Source organism: Vipera berus (assembly GCF_964194415.1).
Source record: "Vipera berus genome assembly, chromosome: 5".
NCBI lineage: Eukaryota > Metazoa > Chordata > Lepidosauria > Squamata > Viperidae > Vipera > Vipera berus.
The window spans coordinates 4783464-4799988 of record NC_138207.1 but is presented as its reverse complement, the minus strand read 5'-3'; the positions used below and the strand labels follow the sequence as shown (position 1 = coordinate 4799988).

The window sequence follows — 16525 nt, the reverse complement described above, 5'->3', positions numbered from 1 at the left end:
GGGGCATCTGCAAGTTGGGAGAGTCCAGCTGGACGCTATAAGGAACATTTTGAGGATAAGGACCAGGACAATAGAAGCAATTAGCTAGAGAGCCGGGCAGCCTTCTCGGGCTGCAGATCTCCAACCGAGGCTGGACAGCTGTCTGTTGGGAACAACGGAGGGCTCTGAACAAAGCCGGCAGCGCCAGGTTTGAAGAGATCCTGGCCAGCCTCCAAGTCCACAATTCTGGCCTGGTTGTGAGATCATAAGAAGAGCCTTGGCGGCGGCGGGAGGGGGAGGGGGAGGAAGGAGGGGCGACTCGGTCCCCCCGGATATGCTCAGCTCTTTCCCCACCCCACCCCCCCACCCCGATTCTTATTTTTTAATGTCATTTCCATCACACGTCTGCAGCAGTGTTCGGGTTGTTACGTGGGTTTTTTTTTTTTTTTTAAGGAAGGCCTTTGCATAAATTTATACAGAGCAGAGAGGAAGGCAGAGAGAAAATAATCCGAGACAGGGAAGCAAAGCCGCCTTCCGATGCCTTTTTGAGCTTCCAGGTCATTTGGGGAAGGAGAAGACGAAGATAAGGCGGGCCCTGGTTGGAAATGGGAGATCCAGGAGGAAAGAAAGGGAGAGCGGGGGGGGGGGGGGGGAAAGGAAAAAAAGGAAAGAGGAAGGGACTAAGGGAAAGGAAAGGAAGGAAGGAAAGAGAGAGGGAGGAAGGAAGGAAGAAGGGAGGGAAGAAGGGAGGGGAGGGAGAAGGAAGGAAGTATGAAAGGAAGGAAGGAAGGAAGGAAGGAAGGAAGAAGGGAGGGGAGGGAGAAGGAAGGAAGGAAGAAGGGAGGAAAGAAGGGAGGGGAGGGAGAAGGAAGGAAGTATGGAAGGAAGGAAGGAAGAAGGAAGGGGAGGGAGAAGGAAGGAAGTATGAAAGGAAGGAAGGAAGGAAGAAGGGAGGGGAGGGAGAAGGAAGGAAGGAAGAAGGGAGGGGAGGGAGAAGGAAGGAAGTATGGAAGGAAGGAAGGAAGGAAGGAAGAAGGGAGGGGAGGGAGAAGGAAGGAAGGAAGGAAGAAGGGAGGGGAGGGAGAAGGAAGGAAGTATGAAAGGAAGGAAGGAAGGAAGAAGGGAGGGGAGGGAGAAGGAAGGAAGTATGGAAGGAAGGAAGGAAGGAAGAAGGGAGGGGAGGGAGAAGGAAGGAAGTATGGAAGGAAGGAAGGAAGGAAGAAGGGAGGGGAGGGAGAAGGAAGGAAGTATGGAAGGAAGGAAGGAAGGAAGAAGGGAGGGGAGGGGGAAGGAAGGAAGAAGGGAGGAAAGAAGGGAGGGGAGGGAGAAGGAAGGAAGTATGGAAGGAAGGAAGGAAGAAGGGAGGAAAGAAGGGAGGGGAGGAAGAAGGAAGGAAGGAAGAAGGGAGGGGAGGAGGAAGGAAGGAAGGAAGAAAGAAGGGAGGGGAGGGAGAAGAAGGAAGGAAGGAAGATGGAAAGAGGGAAGAAGGAAAGGGAAGGGAGGGGGGGAAATGGGGGAAAGAAGGGAAGAAGAAGCAGCCAGAAGAACGAGTGCCATAAGGGTCCCAAACAGGGCCTGAGAGAGTAAGGGAAATCAAGAATTTAAAGCAAAACACTGAGATTTCCCTGGAAGGCAACTGAACTTCCCTTACAAGGCAGAAATCAACGATGCCCACATCCTTCCCTTCTGGACCAACCACACAGCTAGGGAAGAACGAGATCAGCTCGGCCTCTTGAACCCAAGGCCGGGCACAGCTTGCCCATCTAGCAACGCAACTTGTTGGTTGGGTGAAGGGCACCCGTCTCTTTCTCTCCTTCCCTGCCTCCTGCTGCCAAGCCAGCAGCTGCGGTGGAGTCAGACTGGGGGCACTGCCAGTCATCTCTCGCCCGCCCAGGCAGAAACGGTGCTGTCAAGTGGCTGGCACCCGTCTTTATCCACCTCCACCCCACGCCCACCCATAGACTGCCAGGTGGGGTGCTCGGGCGCCATTTCCTCCAACTAATGCAGGACCCGACAGGCAGCTATTGAGTTCCATCTGTCTTCCTTACCTGGCTGGTTTGCAAAGCAGCCAGCCAAGAGGAGGACCCCAGCGAGGACCGGAGGCAAATGGTCGGAAATCGAACCCGGATTGTAGCTGCGGATTAAACCTTTCTTAATTAGAAGCAGCTGCAGGCATCCCCCTTCATAAATTTGATTATTTTTCATAATAACAGCAATAATGAAGTTGGAAGAGACTTTGGAGGTCTTCTGATCCAGGGCTTTCCAACCAGTGGTACGGGTACCACCTGTGGCACTTTGGCACCTGGCAGGTGGTACGCAGCCATCCTAGAAAAGTGGTAGCGGGGGAGGGGAATGAGCTGAACCGGTGGCAGCACCGCACAAGCCTGAGCGAGAGACGGCTGGAGCTGCAGGGCTGTCGGGGCTCAGCGGAAGCGCCAGGATCAGCGCCAGGATCCAGCTGGAGCTTGGCACTGATCCCGGCGCTTCCGCTGAGCCCAGAAGAAGCGCCGATCAGCTGGAATGTGGCAGCATCTCCAGGTTGTTGTGATTTACATTCAGATGCTTGGCAACCGATTCATATTTATGATGGTCACAGTGTCCCAGGGTCATGTGAAGGGACCAAAACCTGCTGCAAACACCCAGCAGATGGGGGGGGGAGGAATAAAAACCAAACACCCCCCACCCCACCCCCGCTGCCAATCCTGAACAGAAATGCTCCCAACAATGAAAACCTCGGACAGGAGGAAGAGCGCCACCGGGCGGGCAGGCAGGTGTCTTGCTCGGCTGTGGTCTTGCTCGGCTTTTTTCAGAGCCGTTGTAACTTCAAAAAGTCACTAAGCGAACTGTTGTAAGTTGAGGACTACCTATACTTCATCACTTTTTTCCTTTTTTGTAGGGGGGGGAGGTCATTAAGTTTTTGACACCTTGCTAGGGCGACTGGTGGTACTTAGATGTTGCCATATCCTAAAAGTATATGCCTAATAAGCAGGCATATACCTAGAATGAAGGCTACTGCTAAGCTTGTAAGCCGCCCTGAGTCTTCGGAGAAGGGCGGGATAGAAATGGAATTAAAATAAAAAACATAAAAAAAAATAAAAAGTGGTACAAGGGGTGAAAAGGTTGAAAAGCCTTGCCCTACCTACACCATTTCAGACAACTGGCTGTCCAGTCTCTTCTGAAAAACTTCCAGGGTTGGAGCATTCACCGCTTCTGGAGGCAGGTAGTTCCACTGGTTAATTGTTCTAACCGTCAGGAAGTTTCTCCTTAGTTCTAAGTTGCTTCTCTCCTTGATGACTTTCCATCCGTTGCTTCTTTTGGATTAGTCCTGTACAGCAGGGGTCCCCAACCCCTGATCCATGGACCAGTACCGGGCCGCAGCCTGCCAGCAACCGGTCCGCACAAACAAGCAAAGCCCCATCCATGGGATGCAGGCAGCACACAAAACCACACACACCCTCTGGTCCGTGGAAAAACCTCTGTCCATGGCACCGGTCCCTGGTGCCCAAAAGACCTCTGCTCTGCAGGTAGTCCTCGACTTACCACAGTTCATTTAGTGACCATTTGAAGTTGCCAGGGCACTGAAAAAAGTGACTTATGACCATTTTTCGCACTTATGACCGTTGTAGCATTCCCGCAGTTCTGGCATCAAAATTCAGAGACTTGACAACTGACTCATATTTATGACGGTCACAGTGTCCCGGGGTCCTGTGATCACCATTTGCCACCTTCTCACAAGCAAGGTCAATGAGGAAGCCAGATTCACTTAACAACCGTGTCATTAACTTAACAACTGCAGTGATTCCCCTCGCAACTGTGTCAAGAAAGGTCTTAAAATGGGGCAAAACTCACTTCACAAACGTCTCACTTAGCAACAGAAAATCTGGGCTCACTGGTGGTCGTACGTCGAGGACCTGCCGTAGTGTGTATTTATCGGGGTGAACTCAGCCTGTTGGCTTGGCTTATGGGTCTGGGTCAGGGGTAGGCAACCTCGGCTCTTTTATGACTCATGGACTTCAACTCCCAGAATTCCTGAGGCAGCCATGCTAAGGGGAAAGGGAGGTTTCCAAGCTGAGCCATGCTGGCTCAGGAATTCTGGGAGTTGAAGTCCACCAGTCATAAAAGCCAAGGTTGCCTACACCTGACCTAGGCCTAGGCCGCTTTATGACTTGTGGACTTCAACTCCCAGAATTCCTGAGCCAGTCATGCTGAGGGAAAAGGGAGAGGTTTCCAAGCTGAGCCATGCTGGCTCAGGAATTCTGGGAATTGAAGTCCACGAGTTGTAAAAGAGCCAAGGTTGCCTATCTCTGGACTGGACAGTCACTTGTTTGAGATAGTATAGGTCAGGGGTAGGCAACCTTGGCTCTTTTATGACTCGTGGGCTTCAACTCCCAGAATTCCTCAGCCAGCCACGCTGAGGGGAAAGGGAGAGGTTTCCAAGCTGAGCCATGCTGGCTCAGGAATTCTGGGAGTTGAAGTCCACGAGTCATAAAAGAGCCGAGGTTGCCTACCCCTGGTCTGGGTGAACCCCCAAAAAGGGGGTGAAACTTGGGTGAGATGTGACGTGAGGTAATCCTCGTCTTAACAGCAGTTCATTTAGCAAAGTCCAGGATCCCATGACTCCAAGACACTGCGACCATCATAACCATGAACCAGTTTCCCAGGCGTCCAAATTTTGATCATGTGACCGGGTGTGTGTGTGCTGCAGCGGTCATTAGTCTGAAAAACATAAGTCGCTTTTTTCAGTCCCATTGTAACTTTTGTAAGTCGAGGACTAGCTTTGCTCTGGCAAAAATGTTGTCTTGAATCCCCTGCAGAAATTGTAAATAAACTTGATTGGGATTCTTCTACCTGTTGAAATTGCAGAGCAAGGACACTGGGACCACAGCTCCCATCATCCCCAGCCTGGGTGGTGGCTGGGGTTGAGTCCATCCAGATCAGTGTTTCTCAGCTTATGGGAACTTTTAGACGTGTGGACTTCAAGTCCCAGAATTCCCCAGCCAGCCATACTGGCTGGGGAATTCTGGGAGTTGAAGTCCACACGTCTTAAAATTCCAGATGTTGAGAAATACGGATCTAGAGCAGAGGTCCCCAACCTTTTGGGCACCAGGGACTGGTTACATGGAGAGAGGGTTTTCCGCGGACCGGAGAGTGTGTGGTTTTGTGTGCTGCCTGCATCCCGCGGATGGGGCTTTGCTTGTTTGTGCAGCCCGGTTGCTGGCATGCCGCGGACCGGTACCGGTCCACGGCCCCGGGGGTTGGGGACCCCTGATCTAGAGGAAAAGATTCCTGAGCAAGTTCAGGATTTGCCCCTTTTTGTTCCATCTAACTCTCGGGCTTCTTTCGCACCCAGGTCCGCAAGTACCTGCTGCTGTTGGACAGCCGCAAAGAACACGTCAAATTTTGGCGCCCCCAAGTGTTGCTGATGGTGCGGAATCCACGGACCTCCCTCCAGCTCATTCGCTTCATCAACGACCTCAAGAAAAGCGGCTTGTACGTGCTCGGCCACGTAGAGCTGGCGGATCTGGGTAAGGAGATTGTAGGAGAAGGAGTAGGAGGTCTCCAGACAAATGTTCCATGAGGTCTCCTTAAAGATTGGGCCAGTTTTTATCAACCTGAGCAATTTTATGAGGTACGGACTTCAATTCCCAGAATTCCCCAGCCAGCTTTGCTGGCTGGGGAATTCTGGAAGTTGAAGTCCGTACCTCATAAAATTGCTCAGGTTGAGAAACACTGGATTGGTGCAACCTTTTCTGCTCCCACTAGCAAGGATCATTTCACACAGACAGGATGGAGATGGCAGGACAATTTTCAAAATATAAGCATACAGCCCGTCCTCGACTTACAACAGCTTGTTTAGTGACCGTTTGAAGTTACAAAACAGCACTCCAAAAAGTGACCCTTTTTCCTACCTACAGCCACTGCCGCATTCCTCCTCACTGTCACCTGATCAAAATTCAGACGCGTGGCAACGGACTCATATTTACGACGGTTGCAGTGTCTCAGGCTCTGGTCCTTCCTTTTTTGCAACCTTCCGACAAGCAATAGCCATGCGTAAAACTAGGGAGTATTCGTCTGGGTTCCATGTGTGGAAAAATAACCAGGTGGATACAGGTGGTCCTCAACTTACGACGACAATTGGGACTTCGCGACTTCCGTGCAGTTGTGAAGTGATGCATTCATTAAGTGAATTGTGCTCGATTTTAGGACATTTTTTGCCGTAGTCATTAAGTGAATCACGTAGCTGATAAGCAAATAGGACATAAGTAGGTGTTGAAGGCCTGGAAGATGCCAGCAGTTATGACTGTCTGTCAGGGTTCAAAAATTCCGAAAACCAGGACAGATATACTGAGTTTCTTCTTCACGGTTTCCTTTAGAAATTAAGACTGAATCCTTGCCAAATTAAAGTAACTACTTGCATCATTAAAGATATATTTTTACGGAAGGCCAATCCTGACATGACTCTCTTCCTCCCAACCAAACTACAATTAGTCCTTGGCCTACATCCACAATTCAGCCCAAAATGTCTGTTGCTAAGCGAGATGGTTGTTAACTGAGTTTTGCCCCGTTTTACGACCTTTTTTGCCACAGTTGATAAGGGAAACACGACAGCTGTTAAGTTGAGTAACACGGTTGTAAAGTGAATCTGGCTTCCCTATTGAAGTTCGTCAGAAGGTCGCCAAAGGGGATCACATGGCCCCGGGACACTGCAGCCGTCATAAATACGAGCCAGTTGCCGAGTTTCCAAATCACGTGACCATGGTGGTAAGTGTGAAGGACAGTCATGTGCTGTTGTAAACTTTGAACGGTCCCTAAACCTTTATAAATTTAATAAAATAATTAAATTAAAATTAAACGAGTGGCAGTGTAGGATGAGAATTTCCTGTATCTAAACTTTGCTGCCTCTTGGCCCTCTGGAATGCAGCCCCCTCCCTCCCGGGAATCCAGACTACAATCCACCACATCCCCATGTAGTTTGGATCCATATACTCTGGACAAACTGGCTGAGCAGGTCTTTTCAACTTCTCTTCTTGGGGACACGTTACATGCGACACGTGAGCTGGATGTGATAACCTAGGAGCTGTGTAAATCATGTGAACTTGCAAGACACTATGTCCTGTGTTGCACGTTGAACTCAAGCAGTGAACCTTCTCCAGATCTTAGCCCAGAGGGGAGGAACCATGGCCCTTTTATGACTTGTGGACTTCAACTCCCAGAATTCCTAAGCCAGCCATGCTGGCTCAGGAATTCTGGGAGTTGAAGTCCTCAGGTCACAAAAGGGCCATTGTTTCCCACCTTTGCCTTAGCCCAGGGGTAAGCAACCTTGGCTCTTTTATGACTCGTGGACTCCAACTCCCAGAATTCCTGAGCCAGCATGGAAAATATGGCCCCTTTATGACTTGTGGACTTCAACTCCCACAATTCCTCAGCCCGCATGGGGAACTATGGTCCCCTTTATGACTGGTGGACTTCAACTCCCAGAATTCATCAGCCAGCGTGAGGGAACTATGGCCCCCTTTATGACTGGTGGACTTCAACTCCCAGAATTCCTCAGCCCGCATGGGGAACTATGGCCCCCTTTATGACTGGTGGACTTCAACTCCCAGAATTCCTCAGCCAGCAATGCTGGTTGAGGAATTCTGGGAGTTGAAGTCCTCAAGTCACAAAAGGGCCATCGTTTCCCACCTTTGCCTTAGCCCATCAGGACATACATGTACTCCCCAGCTAAGAATTCAACACCTAGACTGCAAACCTCTGGCCCATCCCCAGATGGCCCCGGACAGACCCCAGTCTCTCTCTCTCTTTCTCTGCACTGCCACCTAGTGTTGGTTCCAGATTTTGCAGCCGGGAATCCCCACGCACAGCCCAACTTTTGAAAGCCAAAGAGACTCCAGCTGGCTGGACAGATCCCAGCTTATTCCTTCCTTTTGCCGAACTCTCATCCTTTGTACTACAAATTGATTGCTCAGCTGCTTTTGTGAAGGATGCAAAAGGGGCCCCTCCTGGAGCTGTTTGGGTTTCCATGGTAACTAATGGATATTTGCCCCCCCCACCACCATAGAAAAGGGGGGGAGGAGGAGGGGGAGAGCTGCTCATTTTATTTTTTGAGAGAGGGAGGGAGAGAGAGAGAGAAAGAGAAGGGGAGGGGAGGACGGAGGGAGGGAGGGAAAAAGACATGAATAAAATCTAAGCAATCATGCAAATTGAAGAGAACTGGGGGGGTCACCTCATTTGGGTCCTAGAAAGCGGGGGGGGGGTTGAAAGGGAGATTCAGGGCTTGGGGAACAGTCACTGAGCTGGCACAATAAACCATCTTCTGCTTCCCCTTTGCCCGGATGCTTAAACCATCATTCTCACTTGTGGCAAATGAGAAATCTGGCCTTGTGCTACAGGAGATCTCGCTGAGGCCCAGATTTCTGTCGCTAAACAGGGCAGTTGTTAAGTGAGTTTTGCCCCACTTTGCGACCCTTTTTTTTAAAAAAAAAGTTTTATTAGTTTTTTTTTTTTTTACAAAGATTTTATTAGTTTTTTTTTCCCTTGCATACCTATGTTAGTTTTTTCAACCAGCGTGCTTATTGGGGGAAAAAAAATACATGCCTGGTTAGAAAACAACGTTGGGAGAACATGTAGAATTTAATACTGAACTTTTTTCTATTAGGTATGATACCAGATTAATAAACAAAGTTTATATTTGGTCCTACACATCACAACAGCAGCACGAGTAGCCTTCGCGGAATACTGGAAAAATGAAGGGAGTACCACCAGAGGAAGAAGAAGTAATTAAAAAAATATTGGAATGCGCAGAGATAGACAGATTAACTATGAGATTGAAAGATAAAGAAGAAACAGAATACTAGCAAACTTGGGGGTCATTCTACAAATGGCTAGAGGAAAGAGTTTTTATTAGTTTTTCCCCCCCATACATTCAGTAATAATTTCCCAACCAAGTGCTGTCTGAGTTTACATTCTCTCGTTACATATTTCGTTCCTAATCCTTTATTCTTCCCTCTAGCCATCGATAAAATAACTCCCAAGTTTGATAGTAGTGCGTTTCTTCTTTTTCTTTCAGTCTCATAGTCAATCTGTCCATTTCTGCGCATTCTAGTATATATATATATATATATATATATATATATATATATATATATATATATGTATGTATGTATGTATGTATATATATTCTGCCAACCTAGCAGTTCGAAAGCACGTAAAAATGCAAGTAGAAAAATAGGGACCACTCCAGTGGGAAGGTAACAGCGTTCCGTGTGCCTTTGGCGTCTAGTCATGCCGGCCACATGACCACGGAGATGTTTTCGGACAAACGCTGGCTCTTCGGCTTTGAAACGGAGTTGAGCACCGGCCCCTAGAGTCGGAAACGACTAGCACGCATGTGCGGGGGAACCTTTACCTTTACCTTTATGTGTATATATATATATATATATATATATATATATATATATATATATATATATATATATATATTGTTCTTTCTTCATCTGATGGTTTTCCTTCATTTTTCCCCATATCGCGCGAATATGATTCTTGCCGCTGTTGTGACCTGCAAAATCAAATGTCAGCTTTGTTTGTTAAGTCTTTTCTGGCATTATATCTAATTTAAAAAAAAAACAGTTCAGGTTTAAAATCTACGTGGTCTCCCAACATCTTCTCCAGCCAGGTGTTATTTTTCCAATAATTCTTTACTTTGTCATATGTCCACCAAACATGATAATACGTGCCTGACTTACGCTGCCACCTTTCTTCCCACCGTTGATAAGGGAATCGCTGCGGCTGTTAAGCGAGCAACACGGTCGTAAAGCGAGTCTGGCTTCCCCCATTGACTTTGCTTGTCAGAAGGTCGTAAAAGGGGAGTCACGTGACACCCCCCCCCCCCGGACATGGCAGTGGTCAATAAATACGAACCAGTCGCCAACGGTCCGAATTTTGATCACACATGATCTCAAGGATGCTGCAATGGTCGTTAAGTGTGAAAAACGGTCCTAAGTCCCTTTTTTTCCCCGTGCTGTGGTAACTTTGAATGGTCACTAAAGAAATGCTTGCAAGTTGAGGATTGCCTGTACACCGGCCGATGCCTTTCGAGGGACATTGGTGAAAGGGAGACGGTGGGAATAATCTTTTAGGAGGCTGCAGTAAAGATTCGATCTCGAACGATAGCAGAGAAAGTGTCAGAAAGAAAGACAAAAGGAGGAGTGGATTGACCAGCGTTAAGCACCTGATTGGGGAAAAATAAAAGCCAGCGATAACATAGCCCGTAGTATTTGAAGCTATCCAAAGGGTTGGGGTTTTATTCATTGGTAAAATCAGAACTCCCTTTGTAAATCCACCAGCAGGGTGCATAGCGTTCTTCCGGCTACTTTCTCGCACAACGACCCTGCCAGGTAGGGAAGAGGTTAACCCAAAATTGCCCAGCAAGCCCAGGATGGACCTGTTCCTTATCCAGCATTGTAAATCACTAGATTAGGGTTTTTCAACTTGGACAGGTTTAAGCAGAGCTGGCTGGGAATTCTGGGAATTGAAGCCCACGCATCTTAGCTAGGGAAATACTGTTTAAGAGCCAACCACATTGGCAACTATTACCAAGAAGGAAATGTCCTGAATACAGGTAGAGTCCTCGACTTACAACAGTGACCATTCAAAGTTAAGAACGGCCCTGGAAAAAAAGTGACCGATGGGCATTGTTCACAGTTAACGACCTTTGCACGCGATTCCCCATGATCGTCTGATTCAAATTCACAGGTTCGGCAACTGGTTCATATATTTATGACCATTGCTGTGTCCCGAGATCATATGAACCTCTTTGGCTACCTTCGACCGGATTCACTTAAAAACTGGGTTGCTAACGTATACCAATTGCAGTGGTTCGCTTAACGACCGTGGCAAGAAAGGTCATAAAATGGGGAAAAACTCATTAGGGCAAATGTCTCACTCAACGACAGAAATTTTGGGCTCAACTGTGGCCGTAAGCTGAGGGCTACCTGGAATGGCCTGTGCCGGTGGCCTTGTCCTTTCCCTCCGCTGGGCCAGGCCCCTGAGACTGACCCTCTCTGCTTGTCCCCAGATTCCCTGCCAGCTGACCCGTTGCCGGACCAGTCCGATTCCTGGCTGCAACTTGTGGACCGGTTGAATATCAAAGCCTTCGTCAACCTGACGCTCGCCAGCTCCGTGCGGAATGGCACACAACAGCTGCTCTTCATCTCCGGACTGGGTACGTAACCTTGGATTTCTAGGTGGTCACCTTTCCGCCAGCTTCAGCTGCCAAAAAAATGTTGCCTCTAAATTTTCTGTGGAGCAAGTTAAATCCATTCTGTGAGGGCAGATTTTAAGATAAGATAACCCTTATGGTCATTTTTTTTACTGTGGGAACACATTAAAAACGAGATTCTGTGGCCTGCCCTCAAAGTGTACGCATAGCTAACACACATATAAACAGAATAACAGCGTTGGAAGGGACCTTGGAGGTCTTCTAGTCATGCCCACTGCTCAAGCAAGGGAGCCTAGACCATTTCAGACCAATCATTGTCCAGTCTCTTCTTAAAAGCCTCCAGTGTTGGAGCACCCACAACTTCTGGTGGCAAGTAGTTCCACTGGTTGATTGTTCTCACGGCCAGGAAATTTCTCCTCAATTCTAGGTTGCTTCTCTCCTTGATGAGTTTCCATCCGTTACTTCTTGTCCTGCCTTCAGGGGCTTTGGAGAATAGCTTGACCCCAATTTTCAGAGAGTCGAGTTGGTTTTTTGCCCTGTCAGGCATGGAAACCCTCTGAAATTTTGGAAAGGCATTTGGGATAGAATCAAGATCAGGTGAAGTGTTAATACCACCTTACAATACCTTGGTAAGGCCACACTTGGAATACTGCATCCAGTTTTGATCACCACGATGTAAAAAAAGATGTCGAGACTCTAGAAATGGTACAGAGAAGAGCAACAAAGATGATTAGGGGACTGGAGGCTAAAACATATAGGGAATGGTTGCTGGAATTGGGTATGTCTAGTTTAATGAAGAGAAGGGTGAGGGGTGACATGATATTCCAATCTCTCAGGGGCTGCCCCAAAGAAGAGGGAGTCAAGCTCTTCTCCAAAGCGCCCAAAGGCAGGACAAGAAGCAACGGATGGAAACTAGTCAAGGAGAGAAGCAACCTAGAACTAAGGAGGAGTTTCCTGACAGTGAGAACAATTAACCAGTGGAACAACCTGCCACCAGAAGCAGTGAATGCTCCAACACTGGAAGTTTTCAAGAAGAGACTGGACAGCCATTTGTCCGAAATGGCATACGGTTTCCTGTCTGACCAGAGGGTTGGACTAGATGACCTCCAAGGTCCCTTCCAACTTTATTATTGTTGTTGTTGTTGTTATTTGCACCCCACCAATCTGCGCACAGGCCTATTTCACTTAATGGGACTGACCCAGGTTATCCTCTCCCCTGGCTAGCTGACCTTCCTCTGAGCTCTATCAGAATCCAAACTCGGCTCCCCAGAGACCTTGACAATCGCTTAACTGGGGCCAAATAAATTTATTTAAATAAGTACATAATAAGTAATGGTGCTGCAATCCGTGCTGGGGATGAGAATTGTTATTCGTCCCTGCCTGTCTCAATTCAGGATTTTTTTCTCTCCCTCATCTGGCCACAGAAGGGTGTAAAGAATTGTTTGGGATTGAAAAACTCCCCCTGGAGAGTTAATTGTCTGGACCAATTAAGCTGGATTTTGAAATTAGTGGGATGCATTAACTTTTCCCCTCCGAGCTGGGTCCTCAGAGCAGGCAGTGCAAACCCACACCTATGTTTACTTTGTGGTTCTGCCCAGTAATAACCACAATGCCCTTATATGGTTACTTAATCCGAAAATATTCTCGGATGTAGGTAGTTACAAGCGTTCATGTAGTGACCGTTCAAAGTTGTAAGGGCGCTGAAAAAAGTGAGCTGTGACTATTTTTCACACTCAACGACCGTTGCAGCATTCTCCCCCCCCCCCCGGGTCACGTGATCAAAATTCAAGACGCTTGGCGACTGGCTCATATTTACGACGGTCGCAGTGTCCCCCGGGGTGTCACGTGATCCCCTTTTGCGACCTTCTGATAAGCAGAGTCAGTGGGGGAGCCGGATTCACTTAAGAACCGTGTTACTCACTTAACAACGGTGGCAAGAAAGTTCGTAAAATGGGGCAATTTTCACTTAACTGTCTTGCTTAGTGATAGAAATTTTGGCCTCCATTATGGTCATAAGTTGAGAACTCCCCCTACTAAGGATTTTTTTGTATATATAGATTAACCCATAGGGTGTGGCTGCAATATTTTATTTATCCCCTTTATTATTTTTACTCCCCCTTTTTATTTGGCTGTACACTTTATTATTATTATTATTATTATTATTATTATTATTATTAGTATTAGTATTAGTATTAGTATTATTAGTATTATTAGTATTATTAGTATTATTATATTCTGTTGTTTTGCAAGTACACTGGATGCTTTTGTACTGGAAACAAATTCCTTGTGAGTCTAACCACATTTGGCCAAATAAATCAATTATTATAGGAAGCATAAGCATATAAGAAGTATAAAAATATAAAAGAATAAGGAATATAAAATTATAAGTAAAGGTAGTCCTCGACTTATGGCCACAATGGAGCCCAAAATTTCTGTTGCTAAGGGAGACAGTTGTTAAGTGAGTTTGCCCTGTTTTACAATCTTTCTTGCCACCGTTGTTAAGTGAATCCTTGCAGTTGTTAAATTAGGAACATGGTCCTTAAGTGAATCTGGCTTCCCGATTGACTTTGCTTGTCAGAAGGTCGCAAAATGTGACCACATGACCCCAGGACATTGCAACCATCATAAAGCTGAGTCAGTTGCCCAGGATACGAATTCTGATCACGTTACCCTGGGGGAGATGTTGTAAGTGTGAACAACGGTCATAAAGGCGCTTTTTTTAGTGCCGTCGTAACTTCGAACAGTCACTAGACCAGGGGTAGGCAACCTTGGCTCTTTTATGACTCGTGGACTTCAACTCCCAGAATTCCTCAGCCAGCCACGCTGAGGAAAAAGGGAGAGGTTTCCAAGCTGAGCCATGCTAGCTCAGGAATTCTGGGAGTTGAAGTCCACGAGTCATAAAAGAGCCAAGGGTGCCCACCCCAGCACTAAATGAACTGTTGTAAGTCGAGGACTACCTGTATAAGAAATGTAACTACAAAAAACAAAAAAAAAGAAAGTAGAAAATTATAAGAAGTCTAAGAAGCGCAGATCATTCAGAGAAACGGTATATTGTAAGTACTGTAAACGCCAAATCCAGCTCGCCTGTCTTTTCCTCCTCCTGCAGGAGGCATGCGGCCCAACACCATCGCCCTGGGCTTCTACGACAACGCAGGCCCCCAGGACTACCTGTCCCAACCCACCGCCTTCAGCCAAGACGAGGCAATTTGGCACGAGTTCCCCCCCGTCTGGACTTCCGGGGGCCCCAAGCAGCTGTCTCCCTGGGAGTATGTGGCCATCATCTGCGACGCCATGAAGATGTCGCGCAACGTTCTCCTGGCCCGCTCCTTTGACCAGCTCCAGCCGCCCCAGAGCCTCGGCTGGCGAGCCCAGCCTCTGATCGACGTCTGGCCCATCAACTTGTGGCGCCCCGACAGCGCCCGGTACGTCGACACCAGCAGCCTCTTCTTGCTGCAGATGGCCTGCGTCCTGGCCATGACGCGCTCGTGGCGACGGGCTCGCTTGCGCCTCTTCCTCTGCGTGGAGAGCTGCACCAGCTCCCAGGGCCAGGAGGACAAGCTGCGGCAGCTCCTGAAGGACTTGCGCATCCAGGCCAAGGTCCAGATAGTGCCGTGGGACGAGGTGGTGGCCCTCCATTGGCACAGCCGACGGCAAGTCTCGGCCGACGGCGGCCTGAACGCCTACAGCAACATAGCCTCCATTTCCGACGAGTACTTGACTGCGGTGAACCGGCTGATTCTCCAGCAGAGCGCCACCCCTACCGTCCGCTTCCTTTACCTGCCCCGTCCCCCTGCGGACACCAGTTTGTACCCCAGATACTTGGAACAGCTGAAGATCCTGACCCACGGACTGGGCCCCACGCTGCTCGTGCACGGGGTCAGCGCCGTTACGAGCACTGAGCTGTAAACCAGAGTTGTCTGTAGTCCACTCTGGGCCAGGGTGGGTTGATGGAACACCAAGCCGAGGGGACCCCCTTCAAGGATCCAGGCGAAGGCGAGCGGAAGGCCAACCAGAGATATTCTGGGTCAAAGTTGTGGGTGCACGACATCTCCCCGACCTTTCCTTCTCGGGCCTGGGTGGTGGCGATTGCTCCCGACGCACGACAACTCTGCAGCAGGTTTGAGGCCCGGCTCCAGTTGTCCTAGCCTAGCCGAGAGCAAACCGCGGCCGTGGCGCCGCGTCTTGTTTCTCCGAACTCGTGAGAGAAGAGCGACTTGGAACACCGAAGCCTGTGAAAGCGAGTCTGGGTCCTCCATCTGGGGAGTTTGACAGCTGGAAGGCGCTTTGGCGTGGCTGGCTTTGGAAAACCCTGCCACGGCTGCCTTTCTTTGGACACGTGTAAAGATGGGAAGAGAATTAAAGGTGGCATTGTTGTGTTTAAAGCTGTGGTGAATGTGTGGGAGGTGTTCCTCGTTAACAATAAGGACTAGGATATCAAGCAGGGGTCTCCAAACCTGGCGACTGGAAGATTTGTGGACTTCAATTCCCAGAATTCAATTCCCAGAATGGCTGGGGAATTCTGAGAATTGAAGTCCACATATCTTACAAGGTTGCCACGTTTGGAGACCCCTGATCTAATGGGTCCACTCTAGAACGATGGGGTTGTAGGAAAGTTAGAAGGCATAGAACTAAGCTGAAATGGGGAAATTAGAGCTTTAGACCAGGGGTCTCCAACCTTGCGGACTTCAACTCCCAGAATCCCCCAGCCAGCAGAGCTGTCAGGGGAATTCTGGGGAGTTGGAATCCAGAAATCTTAAAAGTTGCCAAGTTTGGAGACCCCTTATCTCAAGGGTCCATCCTCAACATAAGGGCTGGGACTCGTTCTTACCAAAGAGCGAAAAACTCATCCCTGAGTTTTTGGCGTGTAACAAATGCTGCTTGTGGTGTAACAAACACAATTGGCACCTGTTTTGCACGATGGCTTTCAATCTCAGCAAATGTCTTTTTCCTGAGTATTGGATCCATTTAATCGGAGCAAGAATGGAGAAAAAAAATGGGTAATCATGCTCACCTCTTCCACGCAGTGACCTTGCTCCCTCCATACAAGTAACTAGGTCACTGGGGCTGCTAACGAGTTGTAGAGACTCATAAATCAGCTGGGATGACTCTTTTTTTTCTTTTTTGCCCAGTTAGTCCTCCAAGAAAAAGAGGCAGAAAGGTAGAGTGTCTGGAAAAGCATTGTCCTACCACAGATGAACTGCAGTGGGCCAACTGCTCTGCAGTAACTTGATGCCTGTCTATCCATGCTGGCTCAGGAATTCTGGGAGTTGAAGTCCACGAGTCATAAAGGGGGCCATAGTTCCCCATTCTGACTGAGGAATTCTGGGA

General features: G+C 48.4%; 1 protein-coding gene across 2 annotated transcripts in view; it reads left to right on the top strand.

Annotated features, from left to right (window-relative positions):
* Positions 1-15573, top strand: part of LOC308669013 (solute carrier family 12 member 9-like) — a 376525-nt gene extending 360952 nt beyond the window's left edge. For both annotated transcript variants that reach the window (XM_081329437.1, XM_081329436.1), the window contains 3 exons: positions 5330-5504; positions 11054-11200; positions 14304-15573. In XM_081329437.1, the coding sequence (XP_081185563.1) occupies positions 5330-5504; positions 11054-11200; positions 14304-15103 (1122 nt within the window). In that variant the 3' untranslated portion in view covers positions 15104-15573. The remainder of the gene's footprint in view (positions 1-5329; positions 5505-11053; positions 11201-14303) is intronic.
* Positions 15574-16525: the final 952 nt, after the last annotated feature.